This window comes from Mirounga angustirostris, unplaced genomic scaffold (assembly GCF_029215605.1).
Source record: "Mirounga angustirostris isolate CCGP_5_RB_7025 unplaced genomic scaffold, mMirAng1.0.hap1 SCAF_5, whole genome shotgun sequence".
Lineage (NCBI taxonomy): Eukaryota > Metazoa > Chordata > Mammalia > Carnivora > Phocidae > Mirounga > Mirounga angustirostris.
The window spans coordinates 90,228,986-90,249,308 of record NW_026991713.1 but is presented as its reverse complement, the minus strand read 5'-3'; the positions used below and the strand labels follow the sequence as shown (position 1 = coordinate 90,249,308).

General features: G+C 42.1%; 1 protein-coding gene and 1 long non-coding RNA gene across 5 annotated transcripts in view; one reads left to right on the top strand and one right to left on the bottom strand.

Annotated features, from left to right (window-relative positions):
- Positions 1-6,268, top strand: part of LOC123840460 (uncharacterized) — a 32,215-nt gene extending 25,947 nt beyond the window's left edge. The window contains exon 5 of the long non-coding RNA XR_010411605.1: positions 144-6,268. This is a non-coding gene — a long non-coding RNA (uncharacterized LOC123840460). The remainder of the gene's footprint in view (positions 1-143) is intronic.
- A 3,673-nt stretch (positions 6,269-9,941) lies between these two features.
- GUCY2C (guanylate cyclase 2C) overlaps positions 9,942-20,323 on the bottom strand; it is a 123,977-nt gene continuing 113,595 nt past the window's right edge. For 3 of the 4 annotated variants that reach the window (XM_054507169.2, XM_064591537.1, XM_064591539.1), the window contains 6 exons: positions 19,754-19,946; positions 17,894-18,068; positions 15,299-15,397; positions 13,962-14,056; positions 11,670-11,746; positions 9,942-10,553 (listed from right to left, as the gene is read on the bottom strand). In XM_054507169.2, the coding sequence (XP_054363144.1) occupies positions 10,376-10,553; positions 11,670-11,746; positions 13,962-14,056; positions 15,299-15,397; positions 17,894-18,068; positions 19,754-19,946 (817 nt within the window). In that variant the 3' untranslated portion in view covers positions 9,942-10,375. The remainder of the gene's footprint in view (positions 10,554-11,669; positions 11,747-13,961; positions 14,057-15,298; positions 15,398-17,893; positions 18,069-19,753; positions 19,947-20,323) is intronic. The other variant, XM_064591538.1, reaches the window with a different exon arrangement.

Genomic DNA, 20,323 nt, shown 5'->3' with positions numbered 1-20,323 from the left:
GGACGTATGTCAGCTCTCTGTGCCTCCCTTGGAAAACCCAGCTTTGCTGCCCCTTCTAGTTCATTGTTTCTGTGCTTTGGCCTTGATATTTAATATTGCGGAGGTCGGCTCCTGGTGAATCACCTATATGTGCTTTTTTTCAGGCCTGACCAGAGGCCATTACAAAGGCTCATGGGGAAAGCTGTCCTCTCCACGCCAGCCTGGGTGCCCGGCCCGTGCACTGCGTCTCTGGAGGGAGGTATAGGCAAGGACCCGGGCAGTCCTGCTCTTTGCCTACTATCATTCCTAGCCCTGGTGCCTTTATTCCCAGGTCTCTCTATGTGAGACCTTGGCCAGAGGTCCTCTTCCAGTGCCTCTGGAGGAGGCCTCCTTACCTGCAGGAGGAGGAGAAAGAAGCCCTCAAGATACTTTCCTCCACTCTGATTCAGTACCGAGTACTTTCTCACTCCTGGCCCTTCTCCCTCACCTCGTACTTTTCCACTCCTGGCCCTTCTCCCTCACCTCCACTTGACCCCAGAGTCCATAGGACGGCCAGAGCCTTTTGTCTGGGGCTCCTTCAACAGTGAGAAACTCCACATCTTTGCTGATCCACCCGACTCTCAACTGGTGTGTTGTTCCATGGGGGGAAATGGACAGGGGGAGGCAGAGTTTTCTCTGGTTTGGGACTCTTGCTCATATCATCACTGTAAGTGGTCAGAGCCTTGATTCTTTCACTTTTGGCTTATTGCTTTAGTCAGCCACCCTGGCAACAGGCAGCTCAGCTGTTTTTTTCAGCCCAGCCCAGTTCCTGACAAATTTCAAGTCACTGTAAACCAAACGGTAGTTAAAAATGAAATCTACTAAACCATGGTTTCCTTTCATCAACATATGTGAAGTGCCTACTGTTTTCCAGGCACTGTGCTAGGCTCTGTGATGCAGAGATGATGGGACCAAAGTCTCTGCCTTTGAGGAGTTCATGGTCCAAAGGGGCCTAGAAGGTAAACAGTCCATTTCAACAGTGTGGTAAGTGCTTTAGGGGCACAGAGGATGGGCACTAAGGCAGATGTTGGCGGGGGGGGGGGGGGGGGGAATTTCCTTCTACCCCTAGTAATTAAATAGACACAAATCAGGTTAACAGGAGAAAAAAAAAATTTAATTTAATTTTGTATATATGGGGGCCTCAAAGATATGACACCCAAGGTGTTTATATACCTTTTAGACAAAGAAACACTAAATTTGTTAAGTCAGTCAGAGAAAGATGATTATCATATGATCTCACTCATATATGGAATTTAAGAAACAAAACAGATGAACATAGGGGAAGGGAGTGAAAAATAAAATAAGACAAAATTAGAGAGGGAGACAAACCATAAGAGACTCTTAAGCATAGGAAACAAACTAGGGGTTGCTGGAGGGGAAGGGGTGGGGGGATGGAGTAACTGGGTGATGGGCATTAAGGAGGGCATGTGGGTGTTATATGCAACTGACGAATCACTGAACTCTACCTCCGAAACTAATAATACACTATATGTTAGCTAACTTGAATTTAAATTAAAAAAAAAAAGAAAAAAGAAACAATAAATTTGCGAAGAACTGTCAGACAGAAACGTCAGCTTGGGTAATAATTAATGAAGAAACCAAGGAGATTTTGTTTACACAACCTTCTCCGCCCTCAACTCCCTATCTCTGGTGATAAAAAGGTCTCTTTACCTTCCCCGGGCAGGGAGGCTACCTTTCTCAGGAGAGATTTATTTCTTGCTTTTAGGGGGACAGAGAGGGGGAGTCAGAGTGTCCTTCTTGCACTGGCTGTTTCTCAAATAACTTTCATTCAAAAGAATCAATATGCCAAAGTGGCATATTCTGGGGTGGCCCGCCCTGAACCCCAAAACATGGAAGGGAAGGGCACGCTTCAAGGAGTCCTGCAAGAGAAGGTCGTATCTGAGGTGAATCTCAAAATGTAAGTGAAGAATGTGGGAGAGATGTGAGAACAGAAGACCCCACTGATTAGACAGCAACAGCTAACAGACCAGAGGGGTGCCCTCATGTCAAGAGACAAAAACTAAAATTTTAATCAGGCTGAATGACCGTGGGGAACAAAACCAGTCAGCACAGCTTGAGATGACAAATTTCACAAAATTCAGCAAAATTCCTGGAAAGACCCCTACAACACATCTTAATCACGCTCCCTAGTGGCTGCCACATCCTGAGACCGCCACCAGAGATAGTGGGCTGTATCCTGCTTGTCATGCACTCCTGCAGTTTGGCACCTGAGTCTGACCAACCCCGATAAAGGGCACAGACTTTGTGGATTTTTCCTGTTTAACCCCGACCCTAACCCTCCCCCTTTGGAGGGTACGTTTCAGTTTGTAGCCAAAGGCTGTGTGTCTCCCCACATTGGCAGACTCCGTGGCAAAAAAAACTTGCCCTTGCTTCTGACCAACTCTGCATTTCAGGAATCTTTGTTGACCGAGTCCTAGGCAGTGGAATCAGCACAAAAAAGGTCATTATCCATATCAGCAGTGAAATCATCAACCTATGTTATTGATTGCCTCCTACATATCGTTCATGGGATGGGTTTTCTGCTTGGGTTTAGTTTTTTGTTTTTGTTCCTTTTTCTCAGAACACCATAGCTTCCTTCTCACTGGGACGCTCACAGCCCAGTGGGTGGTGGCGTAGGGCATGTACACAGGAAAATGAAGCGGATGATCCTGGAGAACTTGGAGCCGTGTGAGGAGGCCGCCGTGTTTGTGAGGTGCACGCGACAGAGGCCTCTGGGGGGATTCTGGCAAACAGGGCACTGTTTTGCTGTGGCGTTTTGCTGAAACAGGTCTCTGTGTGACGATCCAGGTATCATTCCGCAGTATCCTGGTTTTGTGGCCTGTAAGCCCATTTCTTGGGCTTTTCCAGAGACGGGGGAAGTCCATCACGTGAGGAACCCTGCTCTCTACCCGTTTTGTTCCCGAGCTGAACGGGTGACTGGGGAGTCTAGGGTCCCCTAGGAGCTGCGGAAGCCTTTGTGCAATCCTACTCTTACAAAACATCCCTTTTTTCACAAACCACAAGATCTGATTTATTTGTTTTCAAAGAAATATAGAACTCACAGTGATAAATCATGTTTTTTGGTAAACAATGTAAATAGTGAAGTCATGCATCTGCCCAACAATAAGCCAGGAGCTCTATCTTAATACATCAAATAATTTGACATTGGAATAATCTCCACAAGGTTAAATTGCAATTATTTATAGGTATAGGATAAAATGTATTTTCACTGAGATTGCATTGTATGGTATATGTGTATGTGTAAGCACATGCATAAAGCCTTATATTCTGTAAAAGTACAGAAGAAAGATAATGGCATCTTTAGCAAACGTGAAAATGTGCCGTGACTGCAGATACAAAGTCTTTCTCCATGGGTTCTAGACCGGAAATTCTTCTCTTTCTGGAATGGTTAACTTATCACCACTTGATGGAACAAGGTCATTTTCAGAACACATCATCCAACATCTATCTGGCTTATCATCTGCGGGCTGGATAAAAATGCGTGGGAGTCAGGCACAAAGGGCACAATTTCCCACATTACTTTTGTTATTGTTCTTTTTTTTTCAGTTACCAAAATAAAGCTATATGGTCATTAAGCAGATGCTCTCAGACAGGAATGTATTAGTACTATAACAGCTTTTTTCATAAAAGTGAAAATCCTCTTTGAATTTCCTTTGGTTGGTGAAAACAGGTATGAATATAGGAGGTCTTTTGTAAAAGCAAGCAGCATTAGCTCGAACTTTTGGAAAGCAGGGGATACTCTTGTTACTTGTTTTATCAACTCAGACGTTATCTGACTTCCTACTAAGACAGATGGAAAGTCAGCTCACCTGTAACACTGTCTTGTTCTCTTGCCTCCTTCTATTACCAAGGGGATCAGTGCCTGTATTGGTCACCACTGTAACTTCAAACAGATGTCACTTCTGAGTCCTTCAACTTATAAGCTAATTTTCTTAGGGTTTCACTCTTTCCTCTGACTTTCTTTCAAGAACTGATTAAATATTTTGTAAAATGTCCCTCGATTTGAATTTGTCTGATATTTTCTTATGATTAGATTGAGGTTCTATTTTAGGGAAGAATATCACATGTGTGATGGGACCCTCTCTGTGCATCATATCATGGGGTATATAATGTTAATGTGTCTTAATACTGGTGAAGTTAGTCTTAATCGTCTGATTGAGGTGGTGTCTGAGTTCTGCTTTAGATCACTAGTTTTTCCGTTGTACCAAATATCTGAGGGGAGATACTTTGCAACTATGCAAGTACTGTTTTTCTTTAAATCTTCACCCATCAATTTTAGCAGTAATTTCAGATGCTGCCTGAAACAATTATTACTCTGGTGTTCTCCAAGTCATTCTCATTTTTCTTCATTTCCTTTTTTTTTTTTTTTAAAGATTTTATTTATTTATTTGACAGAGAGAGACATAGCGAGAGAGGGAACACAAGCAGGGGGAGTGGGAGAGGGAGAAGCAGGCTTCCTGCTGAGCAGGGAGCCCAATGCGGGGCTTGATCCCAGGACCCTGGGATCATGACCTGAGCTGAAGGCAGACGCTTAACAACTGAGCCACCCAGGTGCCCCATTTTTCATTTCTTCTACATTTATTAATTGGATTCTCCTCTAAGGAAGAATTGTCTCTTCTCCATAGTTTATATATTTAATCAGCTATTTATAGCAGTATGGAATCATGGATATTTACTTTATTCTTTAAGTTATAATAGAAAACTTCACTATTTTTTAGTTGCTAAATTTCTTCCAGGTTTGACTCTTGGGAGTTCCTTCAGTTGGTTGCTGTGTCATTTTGACATGACCACAACTTCTTTTTTTTGTCCTCTGAGCACTTCATTACAACACAAAATCCTCTAGGCTTACTTTGTATTTTTCCTGCCCTCACCTTGAAATCAATCACTTCTCCAAGGAGCTCCAATTGCTTTTGTGAATGGGGTTTACAACCCATAATCTGGACACTAGTTATGTTCATTGCTATTGGGTATCACCACTTCTAGGTCCTAGCAGTTGGTTAGTATATAGACATATATACATCTATCTATCTATCTACCTATCTCTATCTTAAAAATCAACATGATTATTCATAGTGATACCTCTGATCCAATCTAGCTCTTCAAGGGTAATTCTAACATTACCTCTTTATTTATAACTTCTTTCTCTGAATGTGAAACCAGTTGTTCATATCTAAAATATATTTCCTTATATACCCAAATTTAGTATCTGTTCAAAGGAGTTTCAAAATTTCTAACCCATCCATGCTTTTCTAAAGAACAAACCAATCAACTAGACCACAGTGTTTTGTACAGTTGTTTTGTTTTTAGCCTTACAACATCTCAAAACACTGTTTTCCAAAGTTACTTCTGTTAGCTCCTTTCTTTACCACCTTCTTTAGTGAGATTATGCCATTCTGTAGAACACATTTGTTTGTCACAGTCTGCATTCCATCTTGGGTTCAATCTACATCTGGTTGCATTTTAAAAAAACTGCTCACAGTAAAAGTCTTTCCTTTGTGCAACACAGTCTTGGCGTTTTGACAAATGCACAGAATCATGTATTTACCATCACAGTATCAAATAGGACAGTTACAAGCCTGCCCACCTCACCCCAGTTCATTTGTTCTATCCTTTTGTAGTCAACCCCCCCTCCACACAATTGGCAACCATTTTCCCTTTGCCAGAATATCATATGAATGAAATCATACAATATAGAGTCTTTTGGGTCTGGCTTCTTTCACTTAAGATGTTGCATTTAAGATTCATCCATGTTGTCATGTGAAACAGTAGTTCATTATTTTTTATTACTGGGTAGTATTTCATTGAATGGCTTTCCTATTGTTCCTTGATCAGTCCACCTATTGAAAAAAATCTCAGTTGTTTCCAGTTTTGGTGGTTATGAATGAAGCTAATATAAACATTCAGAAACATGTATTTGTGTGAATGTAGTTCTCATTTCATTTGTATAATTACAGATTAGGAGTGGGATTGTTGGGCCCTATGGTAAATGTTTAACTTTATAAAACCTGCCAAACTATTTTCCAAAGTTTCTGTACCATTTTACATTGTTGCCAACAATGTGTGAGTTTCATTTGTTCTACATCCTTGTCAGCACTTGATACTGTCAGATTTTTAATTTCAGCCATTTTAATATATGTGGTGTTATCTCATTGTGACTTTAATAAATTTTTACTAATGACTAATGATGCTTTACATCTTTTCATATACTTTTTTCATTTTTATATCTCCTTTGGTGCAAAGTCAAAAAGCAAATCAAAATAAAGCTGCAATTTTTCTAAATCTGTGCTGTCCAACAGGAAACTGAAATCAAGAAGGTAAACACAAGACTGGTTTTAAAACAATTAAAAATAGGAAAAAATTTTTTGACTTTTTTATATTGCATTTCCAGTCTTACTCGTTTCTTTTTAAAGAGCCAAGTTTCTATCTGGTATCATATTCATTTAACATGCATTGTAGAGTAGGTCTACTGGCAATAAATTCTCATATTCTTTTTTTGAGAAAGTATTTTTTTATTCACTTTTGATTTTTTTTTTTTTTTGGCTGGGTATAGAATTCTATTTTTCTTTCTTCAGCCCTTTAAAGATGTCCTTTTATTGTCTTATAGTTTGCATAGTTTCAGAAGACAAGTTGGCTGTAATTTTTAACTTTGTTCTTCTGTGTGTAATGTGTGTCTCTCTCCTCATCCCCTCACCCCCACCAACCCCACACTACCTTTACAATTTTTTCTTTGTTCTCAGCAGTTTGAATGTAAGTGTAGTTTGGGGCATTTATCCTGTTTGGTGTTCTTTGTTATCTTGGATCTGTGATTTGGTGTCTGTCATTACATTTGGTCAATTTTCAGTCATTATTTTTTCAAATGTTTCTTCTGCATTGTTGTATATTTAGGATTCCATTTACACACCTGAGGCCATTTGATATTGTCCCACAGTTCTTAGTAGTTCTGTTTTGATTTATTTACTTTTTCTCTTTGGCTAGTTTGCAGAATTTCTTTAATGCTACATTCAAGTACATAGATTCTTTCCTCAGCTAGTCTAGTAATGAGCCATTAAAGACATCCTTTCTCTCTGTCACTATGCTTCTTATTTGTAGTATTTCCATTTGATTCTTTCCTGTTGCTTCCAGCTGTGTGCTGAATTGCCCATCTGAACTTACATGTTGCTCGTGTTTTCCTTCAGAGCTTTTTACATACTAATTATAGTTGTCTAAAATTCCCCATTAGATAGTTTCAACACCTATGTCATGTGTGTATCTGGGTATCTCTTGAGAGAGTGAATAAATCCTCTTGCTCTCTCACTTAATCTATAATTTCCTCTCGTTTCTCTGAAAAAGTATGTCCCCGAGTTTTTGGCATTCTAAAGTGATGCTGTTGAATTAGTAATGACTAGTGATATGTGATTATTAAGCACTCTAAATATGATTAGGTTGAATTGAGATGTTCTGTAACTAAAATATACACTGCTTTCAAAGGCTTACCACAAAAAAAGAAAAATATCTAAATAATTTTATATTGATTTCATGCAGAAATAACACTTTGAATATACTGACTTAATTAAAGATATTATTAAAGTAAGTTACCTGTTTCTTTTTTAAAATGTGACTATTAGAATATTTAAATTGCATATGTAAAAGGAGATCTAAATAAATGGCAAGACATACCATGTTCATAGATTGGAAGACTCAACATAGCCTAGGTGTCAGTTCTCCCGAAACTGACATATTGGTTTGATGCAAATGATATCAAAACCCTCACAAGTTTTATTAGAGCTGTATATAAGCTTATTCTAAAAGTTATATGCTAAGGCAAAAAAACTGTAATAGCTGAAACAATTTTGCAAAAGGATAAAGTGGGATGAAGTACTCCACCTGATTTTAAGATTTATTACACAGCTACAATAATCAAGACTATGTGCCATGGGATGAGGGATAAGATGACTCATAGATCAATGGCATAAAATAGAAAACCCAGAAACAGAATCACCCAAGTATGGACAGTTGATTTTGACAAAGTTGCAAAGCAGTTTTGGTTCAAAAGTTAAAAAATGCTGGGTCTGACTTGCCTTCTTTTGTTGAGTGGAGAAGAGTAAGACACTCTGTTGCAATGTTGTTCTGGCAGTCTTGGGGTCCCTAAAAAGTCTGTTTTCCTCTTCCCATCCTCCTTGGTTCTACTTTACTTGTGTCTTGCATTGTATCATGGATTTACAGTTGTACTGAGAGAGAAAGATCGGGGAGAAATGAATCTATGCCATCTTATCTGGACCAGATGCCCTCTTGTTCTTTTTTTGCAACTTGCTATGAATGTGTTATTTTTTCAAAATAAAAAGCTAAGAAATGTCCATATGAGGCTGACATATTTCTATTGGGCTGCATTGAGTGGTTCCATTGAATGGTTAATGTAACTCATAGCTGAGCCCTTTAAAATTGCAATGGAAATTATTGGTTTCCTCCTCTACTCCTTCCTCTGCTTTACTTCTGGCATCTCTTTCCAATGGGATATTATGTTGAAGACTTTATATCAACATAGTTTCTATTTTCTCTGCCATTCGGAGGCTTTCAAAATATTTACAAGGTCATTTCCTGCTTGATCATCGCCTCAATCTGGTCACCTAATCAGCAGCCAGGCTTTTAGGATATGATATTAACTTGGAGGGAAATCTCTTTCCTGCTTGAGGTCTGAGGAAGTAAGAGCTGCTCAAGGTTTCTCCTTTATTTTATCCCAGATATCAGTTTTAGAACAGGTATGCTGTTCTACATGTTGTATATTTAAAAATCACTCATCTTTAATTGAAATTGAAGTTTAAAATCTTGAGTATTTGTTTCTTTAGTTGTCTCCTCTATAATTTGTTATTTTCATTGTTTTCTAGGGGAATTATAAAAAAAGAATAAGGTAAAATTGCCTTTCTCATTTAAATTCTAATTCCTTTTTTGATACTGGATATCTGGAACTAAACAGAGAAAACACATAGCTTTGATTTAGTTGTATTACTACTAAAATATTTTTAAGTCAGATCATGCATGTTTCAAGAGGAGTATATATCAAAGGTATAAAATAATTGATTCTAGGATTTCCTGTATTCCTCTTGAATTTATTTCTTGTTTCCACACAGTACTTCCTCTTGTACTTTTTTCACATAGAATTCATGGGTTACAAACTTTCTAAGCTATCTTGCATGTATGCAAATAATTCTTGCTTTATAAGCATATTTCTTTGGAATTGTGAAGCCATTGCCGCAGAGACGCTGAGGCACAAATTACAAACCTCCAGATTCCAGGTAAGGACTCTTGCTGCATATGAAGGGCTAAACCTATAAATCAGGAGAGACTTTATTATTTTTGATTTTACGCCTTTCCAGGTGATGGAAAAAACATAACGTGTTTTCTGATCTCTGGAGTGGTTTTTGTGGTGGGGTGGGGGTGGAGGGTGGGAAGAGTAATGTGGTCGAAGCAGTTTAGTTCAGATTAGTGCCAGGAGCGTTACATTCTTGCCTTTCTGATTCTAATCTACTCCACACTGCCTTTTGTCATTTCCCCCGAGATTTCAAGCAAATGATTTATTCTGGGGTACCATAAGAAGGGGGGCAGAAGATGACTGCTGGATGGCAGGAAGGGGATATTTGCAGAGTTTCAAGTACTTTGTCTTTACCAGTAAATAAGATCTGACCTTTACCTCAGACTGGAGACAGATGTAGGCCCTGTCTCCCATGGTAGAAGGCTAGGCATAACATCCCCTCGGGCGTAGCTGGAGATACTGAACATCCAAGTTCGTAGCCCTGAACAACAATCCTGGCTTTGCCTTGCTTCCGTGCTGGGGACTGTAATCCTTTGTCCAGCAAGCACAAGATGGCCGCTAGCGCATTTCAGGAAAATGGCTGGAGTCGCTGGAAACACATACACAGACTCAGGACATTTTTAACTTTTATTCCTGCCTCCCATATAGCATGTTTTCTGCAAAAATTATGAGTTAAATATAATTTAATGGAGATAGGGTATTTAAAATATAATCGTGACCATTCAAAAACTCTCATGAATACAGAAGGAAAAAGAGCCAGCAAACAAACCAAAACAAAACCAAAACAAAATAAATGAAATAAGAACACAATCTCTTCAACGTGGAGACAGTCCATCCATTCTTCTTTCCCAGGGGGACGTTCCCTGGAGCCACTGCTGAGATCAGACTCCAGAGTAGAAGGTAATTTTTGCACCGAGAGTGCACATCTGATTCACAGAAGCAAGTCTATGTTCCAGCCAAGGCAGCCAAGGCTAAGCAGAGCGCAGCTAAGTCTTCGGTCGCTTTGAGGGCCCCGGGACACTTGAGGCCGCTGCCGGAGTGCAGCTCTACTTAGTTCGCTTGTGTGTTCTCATTGTCGGTCGTGTTCAGCTGCAGGTATTCCAGAGTGCCCCTTTTGTAGCTGGCCACCCGTGTGGGTTTTCGGCATCTTATCCCCGCCGCCTGCCTTTTCTGTAAAGAGTTGGCGAGCATGTCAGAAAATTCAGCTTGTAAGCGCTGCTGATTCTCCCTGGAAAGAGAGTGCGGAGGGAAAATGGAACTTCTCAGCAATTCATACAGAATATTCCATCGCTCCAGAACAATCAGTTCTGTTTACCAAACACTTAATGAGTGCTTAGTCCGTGCTAAACACGGGAAGTCCAGAGAATACAGAATGAGCCTTGCTTTTGATGGGCTTACAAGAGCTGTCATCCCTGCTCTGTGCATTTGTGGAAAAAGCAGGATACATTTCAAGCAGAAAATTCTATTTCAACTTCCGAGTGGAATGGCATGCTGCTTGGATTTGGAAGCACGGTTAGGTTTCCACATGCCACTTCAGGGAGGGCAAACAAAGCCAGGACAATGCGAGGCCCCTGTGACCCAACCCTGAGGACTTGGGTCCCACACATTCTGGGGTGTGGATCTTGTTTGGGGAGGCCTCCAAAGGGATGGAGGGTTTCAAGAGTCTGGAATGGACCTGGGTGCTCCAATAATGGGCTGGCTCCCCTGTGGCCCAGGGAAGATCTTGCTTGTGTTCGCTTCTCTACAGGCTCACCATCTATCTGGGTCCAGCATCTGGGAGTCTGCAAGATAGGGTCTCTCTACCATAGCAAAAGCCACCCCAGCAGCCATGCGACTGATTGCAGCAACCAAATGTGCAACGGGGTGACCCTGTTGGTCACCATGAAGGGAACTGAAACCTGTTCGTTAGACCTGAAACCTGGCCTTCCTCATCTCTGGGAGAACACAGCCTCCATGTGAAAACCCAGAACCACAGTCCTGGGGTGGGCAGGGGGTTGGGGGGAGGTCCTGTTTCCATCAGCAGCCCCACAGAGAGCTGCGGGCAGGGTTCCGAGTCGCAGAGTGCCTCTTGGCCACCAGCAGGCCTTTCTCTGGTCTGAACCAGATCTGCCAGGAGGTGAGCTGTCAACTCTCCTCGGTTCTGAGCGTGCCTGAACACCCAGCTTCTGGCATCCAAGAAGGGAGGTTTCTAGACTTCTCATGTATGTAGTCCCTGGCCGTGTATTCAATATTATCATTGCCATGGGTGGAGCACTTGCCAACTGTTACATTGGCTGTAGGTACCCAACTGATAAAGCCAAGCCTGCCCCTCCCCTGTCCCACCCTGCCACACCCAGCGGCTTACACAGTAGGAGGGGTCGGCAGGTTGTACTCCTGGCCCTTCACCCCCGTCAGCCAGTAGGTGGTCTCAGTTCCTCTTCCCTGGGGAGACAAGAAATGTGGGCGCCACAGAGGCCAGTGAGACAGGTCAGCTCTGGCCCACGGTGCTGACAAACATCCATCTCCAAGAGACACCTCACTTCCATGTTTCTCATCAGTGTCCACACCTCAGTAGAGCCCATGTTCTGATGGGATTTGCATTCCCTCTAGACGTATCTTTCTTTCCAAGTGCCTTTTTAAAAATAAGTCTCTCATTCCCCAGACGTGTTTTTTTTCCAAAGTAGAGTTCTCTTTTTTCCCCAAAAGACATCTCAAAGTGTCGCTATAGCAACATCATAAGAACTCTAAATGAAAAAAGAAGAAAATTCGCGTCCAATCCTGCTACGCCAAAACATCCAACTGGTTTTCATCACCCACTTTTTCTTCTAGCCCTTTTCGCCACAAGATTTCGTCACAAACCTTTTGCCACAGTTTCCCCACCTTAAGCATGTAAATTACAAAGACATGTACACCCTAAAAAATGCTTATTAAGTGACTTCTGCTGGGCACATCTGGAGGCTATAAAATGAATGGAAATGTACTGGAAATCCTATTTTCGCCAAACCTTGTATTTGAATAGGAGATGGGATGGCTACATATTTAAAAATCACTCATCTTTAAAGGTTCATTTATTTGAGAGAGAGAGAGCACACACGATAGGGAGAGGCAGAGGGAGAGGGAGAGAGAGAATCCCAAGCAGACTCCATGCTGAGTGTGAGTCCAATCTGGGGCTAGATCTCATGACCCTGAGATCATGACCTGAGCCAAAACCAAGAGTCAGATGTCAACAGACTGAGCCACCCGGGCGCCCTACAAATCACTCCTATTTAGTGAGTAGTTTGCTGGCTGTGTTTGGACTGCAGTCTTCCATACACCACTTCTATGCTGGGGGGAATGCTCTGTGCAGAAAGTGTATTGATAATGCGTGTGATATAGGGCACGTCTACAGGAAAGAAGGCTTTTCCAAGTTGCAGTCACAGTGTAAAGATTAGAAGCACTGTGGCTCCTGGAGACAGATCATCTTACGGTTGGTAGTTGGCTTCAGATCAGTTGTGAAAGGACTGGAATGACGTTTGAAAAGCAGCCCGAGGGCCAACTGGAGACCCTTGGTACCTCTGGAAGGCAGTTGTTATGAATATGAGGAACAGCCTGGAGAGGAGAGACTGGTGATTCTCCATCCTTGGCGTGCATCCTGATCACTTAGACTACTCCTTAAAAATATAGATTCCTGATCTACATCCACAGAGGGTCTTTCTCAGCAAGCCTGGTGGAGAGTCCAGGTATCTACATTTTCGAAAGCACCCAGATGATGCTGAATCAGAAGTCTGGGGCCACAGGTGGCAGGCAATTCACGGGTCCAGAGCTTCAGAATGGTAAAGCAGAGCGCCTGGGTGGCTCAGTTGGTTAAGCGACTGCCTTCGGCTCAGGTCATGATCCTGGAGTCCCTGGATTGAGTCCCGCATCGGGCTCCCTGCTCGGCGGGGGGTCTGCTTCTCCCTCTCCCACTCCCTGTTTGTGTTCCCTCTCTCGCTGTGTCTTTCTCTGTCAAATAAATAAATAAAATCTTAAAAAAAAAAAAAAAAGAATGGTAAAGCAACCCCTGGAGAGGTGGTTTTAGAGAGAAGCAGCATCTTGCAGTGAGGGCAAGGAAGTAAGGGAGGACATGGGGGCTTTGACTTAAGCTAAATAAGTCCCAGGGCACCTGGATGGCACAGTGGGTTGAGCGTCTTGATTTCACCTCAGGTCATGATCTCAGGATCATGGGATCAAGCCCCGTGTTGGGCTCTGTGCTCAATGCAGAGTCTGCTTGAGTTTCTCTCTCCCTCTCCCTCTGCTCCTCCCCCTACCCCCGCTCTCTCGCTCTCTCTCAAATAAATAAATACACCTTAAATAAATAAATAAATAAGTTCTGTCCCAGACCTTAGCTCTCAGCTTTGCAGGAGGAAATGGACACAAAACTTGGAGGTATGTGGAAGAAATGGTGGTAGCATTTTATAACATATTGGTGTTAGTTCAAAATATGAAAAAGGCTCTGAGTTCGCATTCTTCAGGGGTGGCTTCTCCTACAGGGGGTAATGGGTGATCACCGCAGGGAGTGCAGAAAAGGATTCTTCATCTTTGTGCTCCTCAATATTACTGACCACTGGATGTCCTGTCTCCAAGGAGGTGACCCCCGAGTGAGTGCTTTTTCTGGGTCCTCTCTCTGTGGATCCCTTACCTTTAAGTACGTTTCCCCTCTCACTTCGTACAGGAACTGGCATTCAGTTCTCTTCAGGATGGCTATTGTGGAGCCGCTCACATGAATTCTCAAGGCTGGAAATGCAAAATGATCAATGAAAATCTCATCCATTTTGAAGTCTATTATACGAACACATTTGTTTCCACTTGATTCAGGACATTTGTTACAGGAGTTCTTGACAGCTGAGCTGTTTTAGTGAAAGGACACTTGAAAATACAATCCGTGAGATAAATTCTATCACACATGGGATGAAAGAGGGTCTGACATTGCTTTTGGGGGTCCTGAGTGAAGGGGCTCCCCAGGTTGTGCTCTATAGATTCTCCCTCCTCCTCAGAGTGGTGGCCCCTGCGGTTCCCATCCTCAATTTATTCCTTCCACTTTCTGATGCCTAGAAAGATGAGGCAACTTTCCCCCCGTTTATACAGACAGTGATTTGTATAGTTGTAACTGTGACCCAAATCCGCCCTTTCCTTTATGCCATGATTTTCTAGTACAAACCAGTATCAGGTTGTCAGCAGACTGCCAAGATACCACTCTACCACCTGTGTTCTTGTAAGCCCCACCCACACCTACCAAAGCTTGCTTTCTCTCTTACATAGATTCCTGTTACTATCACTGTTACCAGTATTTATTATCCACTACATGTAGCTCCCAGCGCCTCTACCCTGTCAGGCAAATGCAATAGAGGCTTCTGCGTATAATAAATACTTATGTTTTTCTTTACTAAAACCAATTCTCAGGAAAACAAAAGAGGAATAGGAAAACGAGCCAGCGTATGCTCCATATCTAACCCCCTGAATTTTTTTAAGAGATTTTATTTATTTATTAGAGAGTGTGTGATAGAGAGCATGAGTAGGGGAGAGGGGCAGAGGGAGAGGGAGAAGCAGACTCCCCGCTGAGCAGGGAGCCTGATGCGGGGCTCGATCCCGGGACCCTGGGACCATGACCTGAGCCAAAGGCAGTTGCTTATCCGACTGAACGACCCAGGAGCGCCTGAATTTTTTTTTTTTAACTTCCATGCTAAATTTCATGACCATTCCAGGGAAAGCATGTCTGAATGCATTGCAAATAAACCCAAACAAATAGAAATAGTCTACTACTGAGTTAAAAAGGAAGAACACAGTAATTCCCAGGAAATGGCAGCGACAAAAGCAAATGTCGCAAGGACCAAATGGACTCAGGCTCACGTCCAGTCAATGTGAAAGGTCATTCTTTCATCTCACTAGCACTTTGTAGCTCCTTATTGTGCGTTTTGTTCTCTAGTTTCCCTCTGTTGGAAGACACACTCTTCCTCTAAGAAAAGTGATCTTTCTTACGGAGGCCCGTGGATTCCATCCTAGAGGCTGTGTTGACGGTGTCTCCGAATAGGCAGTAACGAGGCATCTTGATCCCCACGACTCCGGCAGCACAGGGACCTGGAATGCACAGAAAGCAGGAAGTGGAGGCAGCAGCAATCACGGTGCGGAGTTAGGGTGGGTAGGGCTTTTCTCAGGGGCACAGTGCTGCATCCTTCATTTGATGTAGGTGCGAAAAAGGAGCCGTGACACTTCTTAAATGGATGTATTCAATGAGGAAAGCATTGTTCTAGCAAGACAAGCTTCCAGAAAATATTTTGCTATAGGACAGAAAAGTACATTTGCACAAAACAAGAAAGGTTTCCAGAGATCCAGGCTGCAGAGGTGGGAAGTCCTTCTTAATATGTTCAATAGAAGGTTCTCGGGAAGGAGGAAGACTCCCCCACGGCTCGCTTACTGTGCCAGGCCACACAGCCCCGAGCTCTTAGCTCAAAGCCTCAGTGGCCAAATTGTGTTTTATTTTTATTTACTCAGAGTAGCATTGCTCGGACTGGTGACACAATGATGGAAGACCCAGAAGATGAGGGCTTGGCACACTTCATGTGCCATGTGAACGCAGAGGGATGAAAGAGGCTGCGGCGCAAGGACATTCTCGCAAGAACACAGAAACCAAGGCAAGACTGGGCACAGCAGCATACTGGGTAGGGAAGAAGGGTTGTTAATCAGGTATCTGTGTGGAGTGACTGAACACAAGGAGTTACAGATTTTAGACGTTAAAGACTAACTCAGAAATTGCAAAACCAGTTTTGGATAAAGGGAACTTGATTTTCTAGTTGGCTTATTGGGTTTTGACCTACATGAGTTTCTTTGTAGGTTTATCCTATAGATTCTCTGTGATTATGAACATGGAAAAAAAAAATCAAAATACCAGATCTTCCTTTGAATGCTGAGCCCTTCTTTGTTAGGTTCAAGGCAAAACAACACAAAATAACCAAACAACAGCAACAAGAAACAAACAGAAGCAGAAGCAGCCTACCCAAGGGAAGGAGCTGGAGAGACCTCTATTGTATCAGAGGATCTCTCTGATCTGGGCCTGAGGTCCGCTAGGGCAAATTACAGGTGACTCTTCACTTCAACACTGGAGTGAAGCTGGGAAGGGCCGGGCAGTGAAAATTTCTGCAGATATGAAGTCTTGTTTTCAACTATCAATATTTAACTGCAACCTCTTAATTTCTGAGGGCTAAACCCCTCCAGGTATGTGTGCCTAATATCTATGCTCACTCTAGCCCAATGTGGTGACACCTGGGGCCCTGGCGGTCGGCTCAGGCTTGAGCTGGTCACAGGGGGAAAGAGATGGGACCGGGACCCAGAGCCCTGACTCGGCTCAGTCAGCCATGCCGCTGTCCCTCCCTCCAGGCCTGGCAATCTGTGATGGGTCAGAAAAGGGACAGCATGCTGTTGCTGGCTGGGGAAATGCCTGGGAAGTCTCCTCATGTGTATATGGAAACATCTCTGATATATGGCTGTGGTCATGATTGTGGCAGAAATTTTTAACTTCTATTTACTTTTCCTTTGAGAATCTCACCGGCTCATTACTAAATCAATAAATGTTTACTGCCAGGCTCTCTGCTAGGCATGATGGCTAGAGGATGACTCTTGCAAATGCAGTTGTCTGGTCCTCATCACAAACCCTGTAGTGATCTTGGGTTTTCTGTATTTTGAGTCTTCTGTGAGCCATGGAGGGCAGAAAAAAGAGCAATGACAAGAAAGTATAGGGAGATGTGAGTTTTAACACAAGGAAAGACTGTCTAATAATTATAACTAGTAATGCAGTGAGTTGGCTTTGGAAACAGTGAGTTTTCAGGGAATCCTGGGATTATTCCAAAGGTAGCTATAGTATTACTTGCCTTGGAACCTATAAAAATAAGTTGTGCCCTATAAAGGATTAATCTAGATGACTTCTGAGTTCCTCTCCAACTTCATTTTTCTATAACATTTGTAGCTCATCTTCTCAAATCTCTACATTCTAGGCTGAGTATCTTTCATGGTCTTTGAAGTGATCCATGTACTTTCTGTACCATAGAGGGGGGTGGGGTGGACATAAATGCCCTTTCATTATAGGAATTTTACCAGCTATTTTTTCCCCCTGTAGATAATCCAATCCGTGAAAGATACTCTAATAGTGTAGTGGGAAAACAAAACAAACAAACAAAAAAAAAACAGACGTTGGGGGTGGAGGGAGAGGGAGGGAATGGGCAGGAAATAAATGAAACAGTAAATATGGGGACTTAAATAGGAGGAAGTCTGGAAGCTGTCATTTTAGTCTGTAGTTGGTGTTTATCATTCCAGGAGTCAAAGGTGCTGTAAAAGTGTTGTTCCCTAGAACTCTCGAAGGAGGGTCGACTTATGTCAGGATATGTAATGGGACCTCATTAGGGTTTGGGATTGGGTCTAATTATGTCAGGATATGTAATGGGATGTCATATTTGCTAGGCAGACTCAAGAGTAAACTTCATGGGAAAATCGATCACATCTGGAGACCCTTTATCCTTTCTGATTTAGTTGGTGCACAGAGGTTCATATGGTTCCCATTTGCTACATTGCTTAACTCCGTACCAGAGTGAACTCCAATGCGAATCCATATGGGGAGGCCGGGAAGATGCTCCAGCTTGAAGGTCCCCATGAAGCTGAGGATGTCCAAGGCCATCTTGGCAATGTCGATTGCATGCCTGTTGCCATTCCTCTTGGGTAAACCGCTGGCCACCATGTAGGCATCGCCAATGGTTTCCACCTGTGGAAATAGTTGCTCATTAGTGGTCCTACCCCTTCAAAAGGCAGAAGACATAAAAAACAAGCAGTTGATGGCATGTCAAAACAAAAGCTTTTGAGAACTCAGTGTGAGCACAGCCCCATACTTCTTTTTCTGGGACTAGCTCAAGACCAGGTCTCTGCTAATTTCTTCATGGTTTTAGAGTCTAGTTAAATGAATGATAAAACAGCTATAAAAGACTTTGACCACACGAAAGTACTTCATAATAATATAAACCATCCAGATGTGGTGACCCTTCTCTAATGTTTACATAGTCTGAATGGTTGTATATAATTTCAGGAATACCTGTAATTACCAGAAAAGTCACCTTTAGCACTTAACATTTTTTTCCTGTCCTATTTGACAAAAAATAATTGTAGGCTCCTCCAAGATGTAATGCACATTCTTTTTTTTTTTTTTTTAAGATTTTATTTATTTATTTGACAGAGAGAGACACAGCGAGAGAGGGAATACAAGCAGGGGGAGTGGGACAGGGAGAAGCAGGCTTCCCGCTGAGCAGGGAGCCTGATGCGGGGCTCGATCCCAGGACCTGGAATCATGACCTGAGCCGAAGGCAGACGCTTAACGACTGAGCCACCCAGGTGCCCCTGTAATGCACATTCTTATAGTATGGTGATTCCAAACACTTTTCTTGTAATAAGTATATTTGTATCAACAGTATCCTATAAACATTAGTCTCTCTTTTAATTTTATTTTCATAATCATATAGTTCACGTTTGTTGAGTAGTTAACTTCTCTTTGCCAACCATCTCTAAAACGCATAACCATTTCCTATCCAACAAGAACTATTGTTCATATGGCTTTACTGACCTACATAGAGTGAAGATAGGGCTAAGACAAACCCTAAAAGGAACATCTTCTCTGTGGGTAATAACCATTATGACAGACTGTTACATGAGTGACCTCTAAACTTTACTTGAGCATACAGTATTTTATCTCAGTAACCTTCACAATAATCTACCGAGTTAGGTGTTATTATCATTCCATTTTACAGATAGGCAAACTGAAACTTGACAAAGTTAAACGTATTTTATGAGGTCACACAGGGAGGGCCAGTTGGGATTTGAACAAATAGCTCTAATTCTAAGTTACTTGCTCCATAAGCTCTGCTGCTTTTCCAACATGAAAATGTGGGAATTCAATTCTCCTTTACTCTTCTGACTCAGACATTATGAGCCCAAAATGGGCCCGCACTCTAGTCAGATAGAGTGCTGAACTTACAGAATATTCTCCCTGTTCTTCTTTAGTCTTCTTTTAATGATGCTTGCTACTTCAACAGCAGATTCCTATTCTACTTATTATAACTCCAGTGTCTTCTCTGCTTCCTTTGCAATCAGTCCACACACTGTCCATTTTTTTAAAAGATGATTTGAGAGAATGCCATTTTCTCTCAATTTAGTACCCAAAATTCATTCCTGATGAGGTTTATGTTGTTTTTTTCAAACTGCTTCTTAAAGTTACATGGGCATTTTGACTTCTGACCCTTGTTACTCTTTTACTTCCCTTCATTTTGAGCTCAGATTCAATCATGAATTCATTAAATCTTAAATTAGGACAAGATCTGAGTAATAATAGGAACCAACCAACTTTGGCTCTGCTGACCAAGGGTAGTACAATCATTTCAGCCTGTTAGGTGAAGTGGTTACCTTGTACACATCATGGTGATCAAGAATGTGGTCAAAACTCTTGTAGATGTCATTGAGCATGTCCACCACTTCCATAGGGGTGCTGTATTTGCAGATGGTGGTGAAACCTACAATGTCACTGAAGTAGATTGTAACTTCCTCATAAAATTCAGGCTCCACAATGCCTTTCTCCTTCAGAGACTTTACCACTAGCCTAGATGAGAAAGGGGAAAAAATGACTTCGACTTCAGTAATTATTTTTTTTATCTTGCATAAATCTTAGAGACAGTAGTAATGATCCACAGGGAATTCTAGGATTTGGGTGGGGTGACCAGGAAGCAAAGACTGGTCGCACATACTGACTGTAGGAATATATTACATACATACACATATGATACTTGCATTTGAACTCAGAGGAATATACGCAGGTTTAGCATTAACTTGGTACTTGATTATTAACCCTAATAAACATGTACATATAACTCTAGTACCTATATAACCCTCATATGGATACACACTTGCCCACTTTTTGCCACTGTATTGATAGTCAGCTTCTTCTAGCTATAGCTCTACATCAGGAAGCTGAGGAGG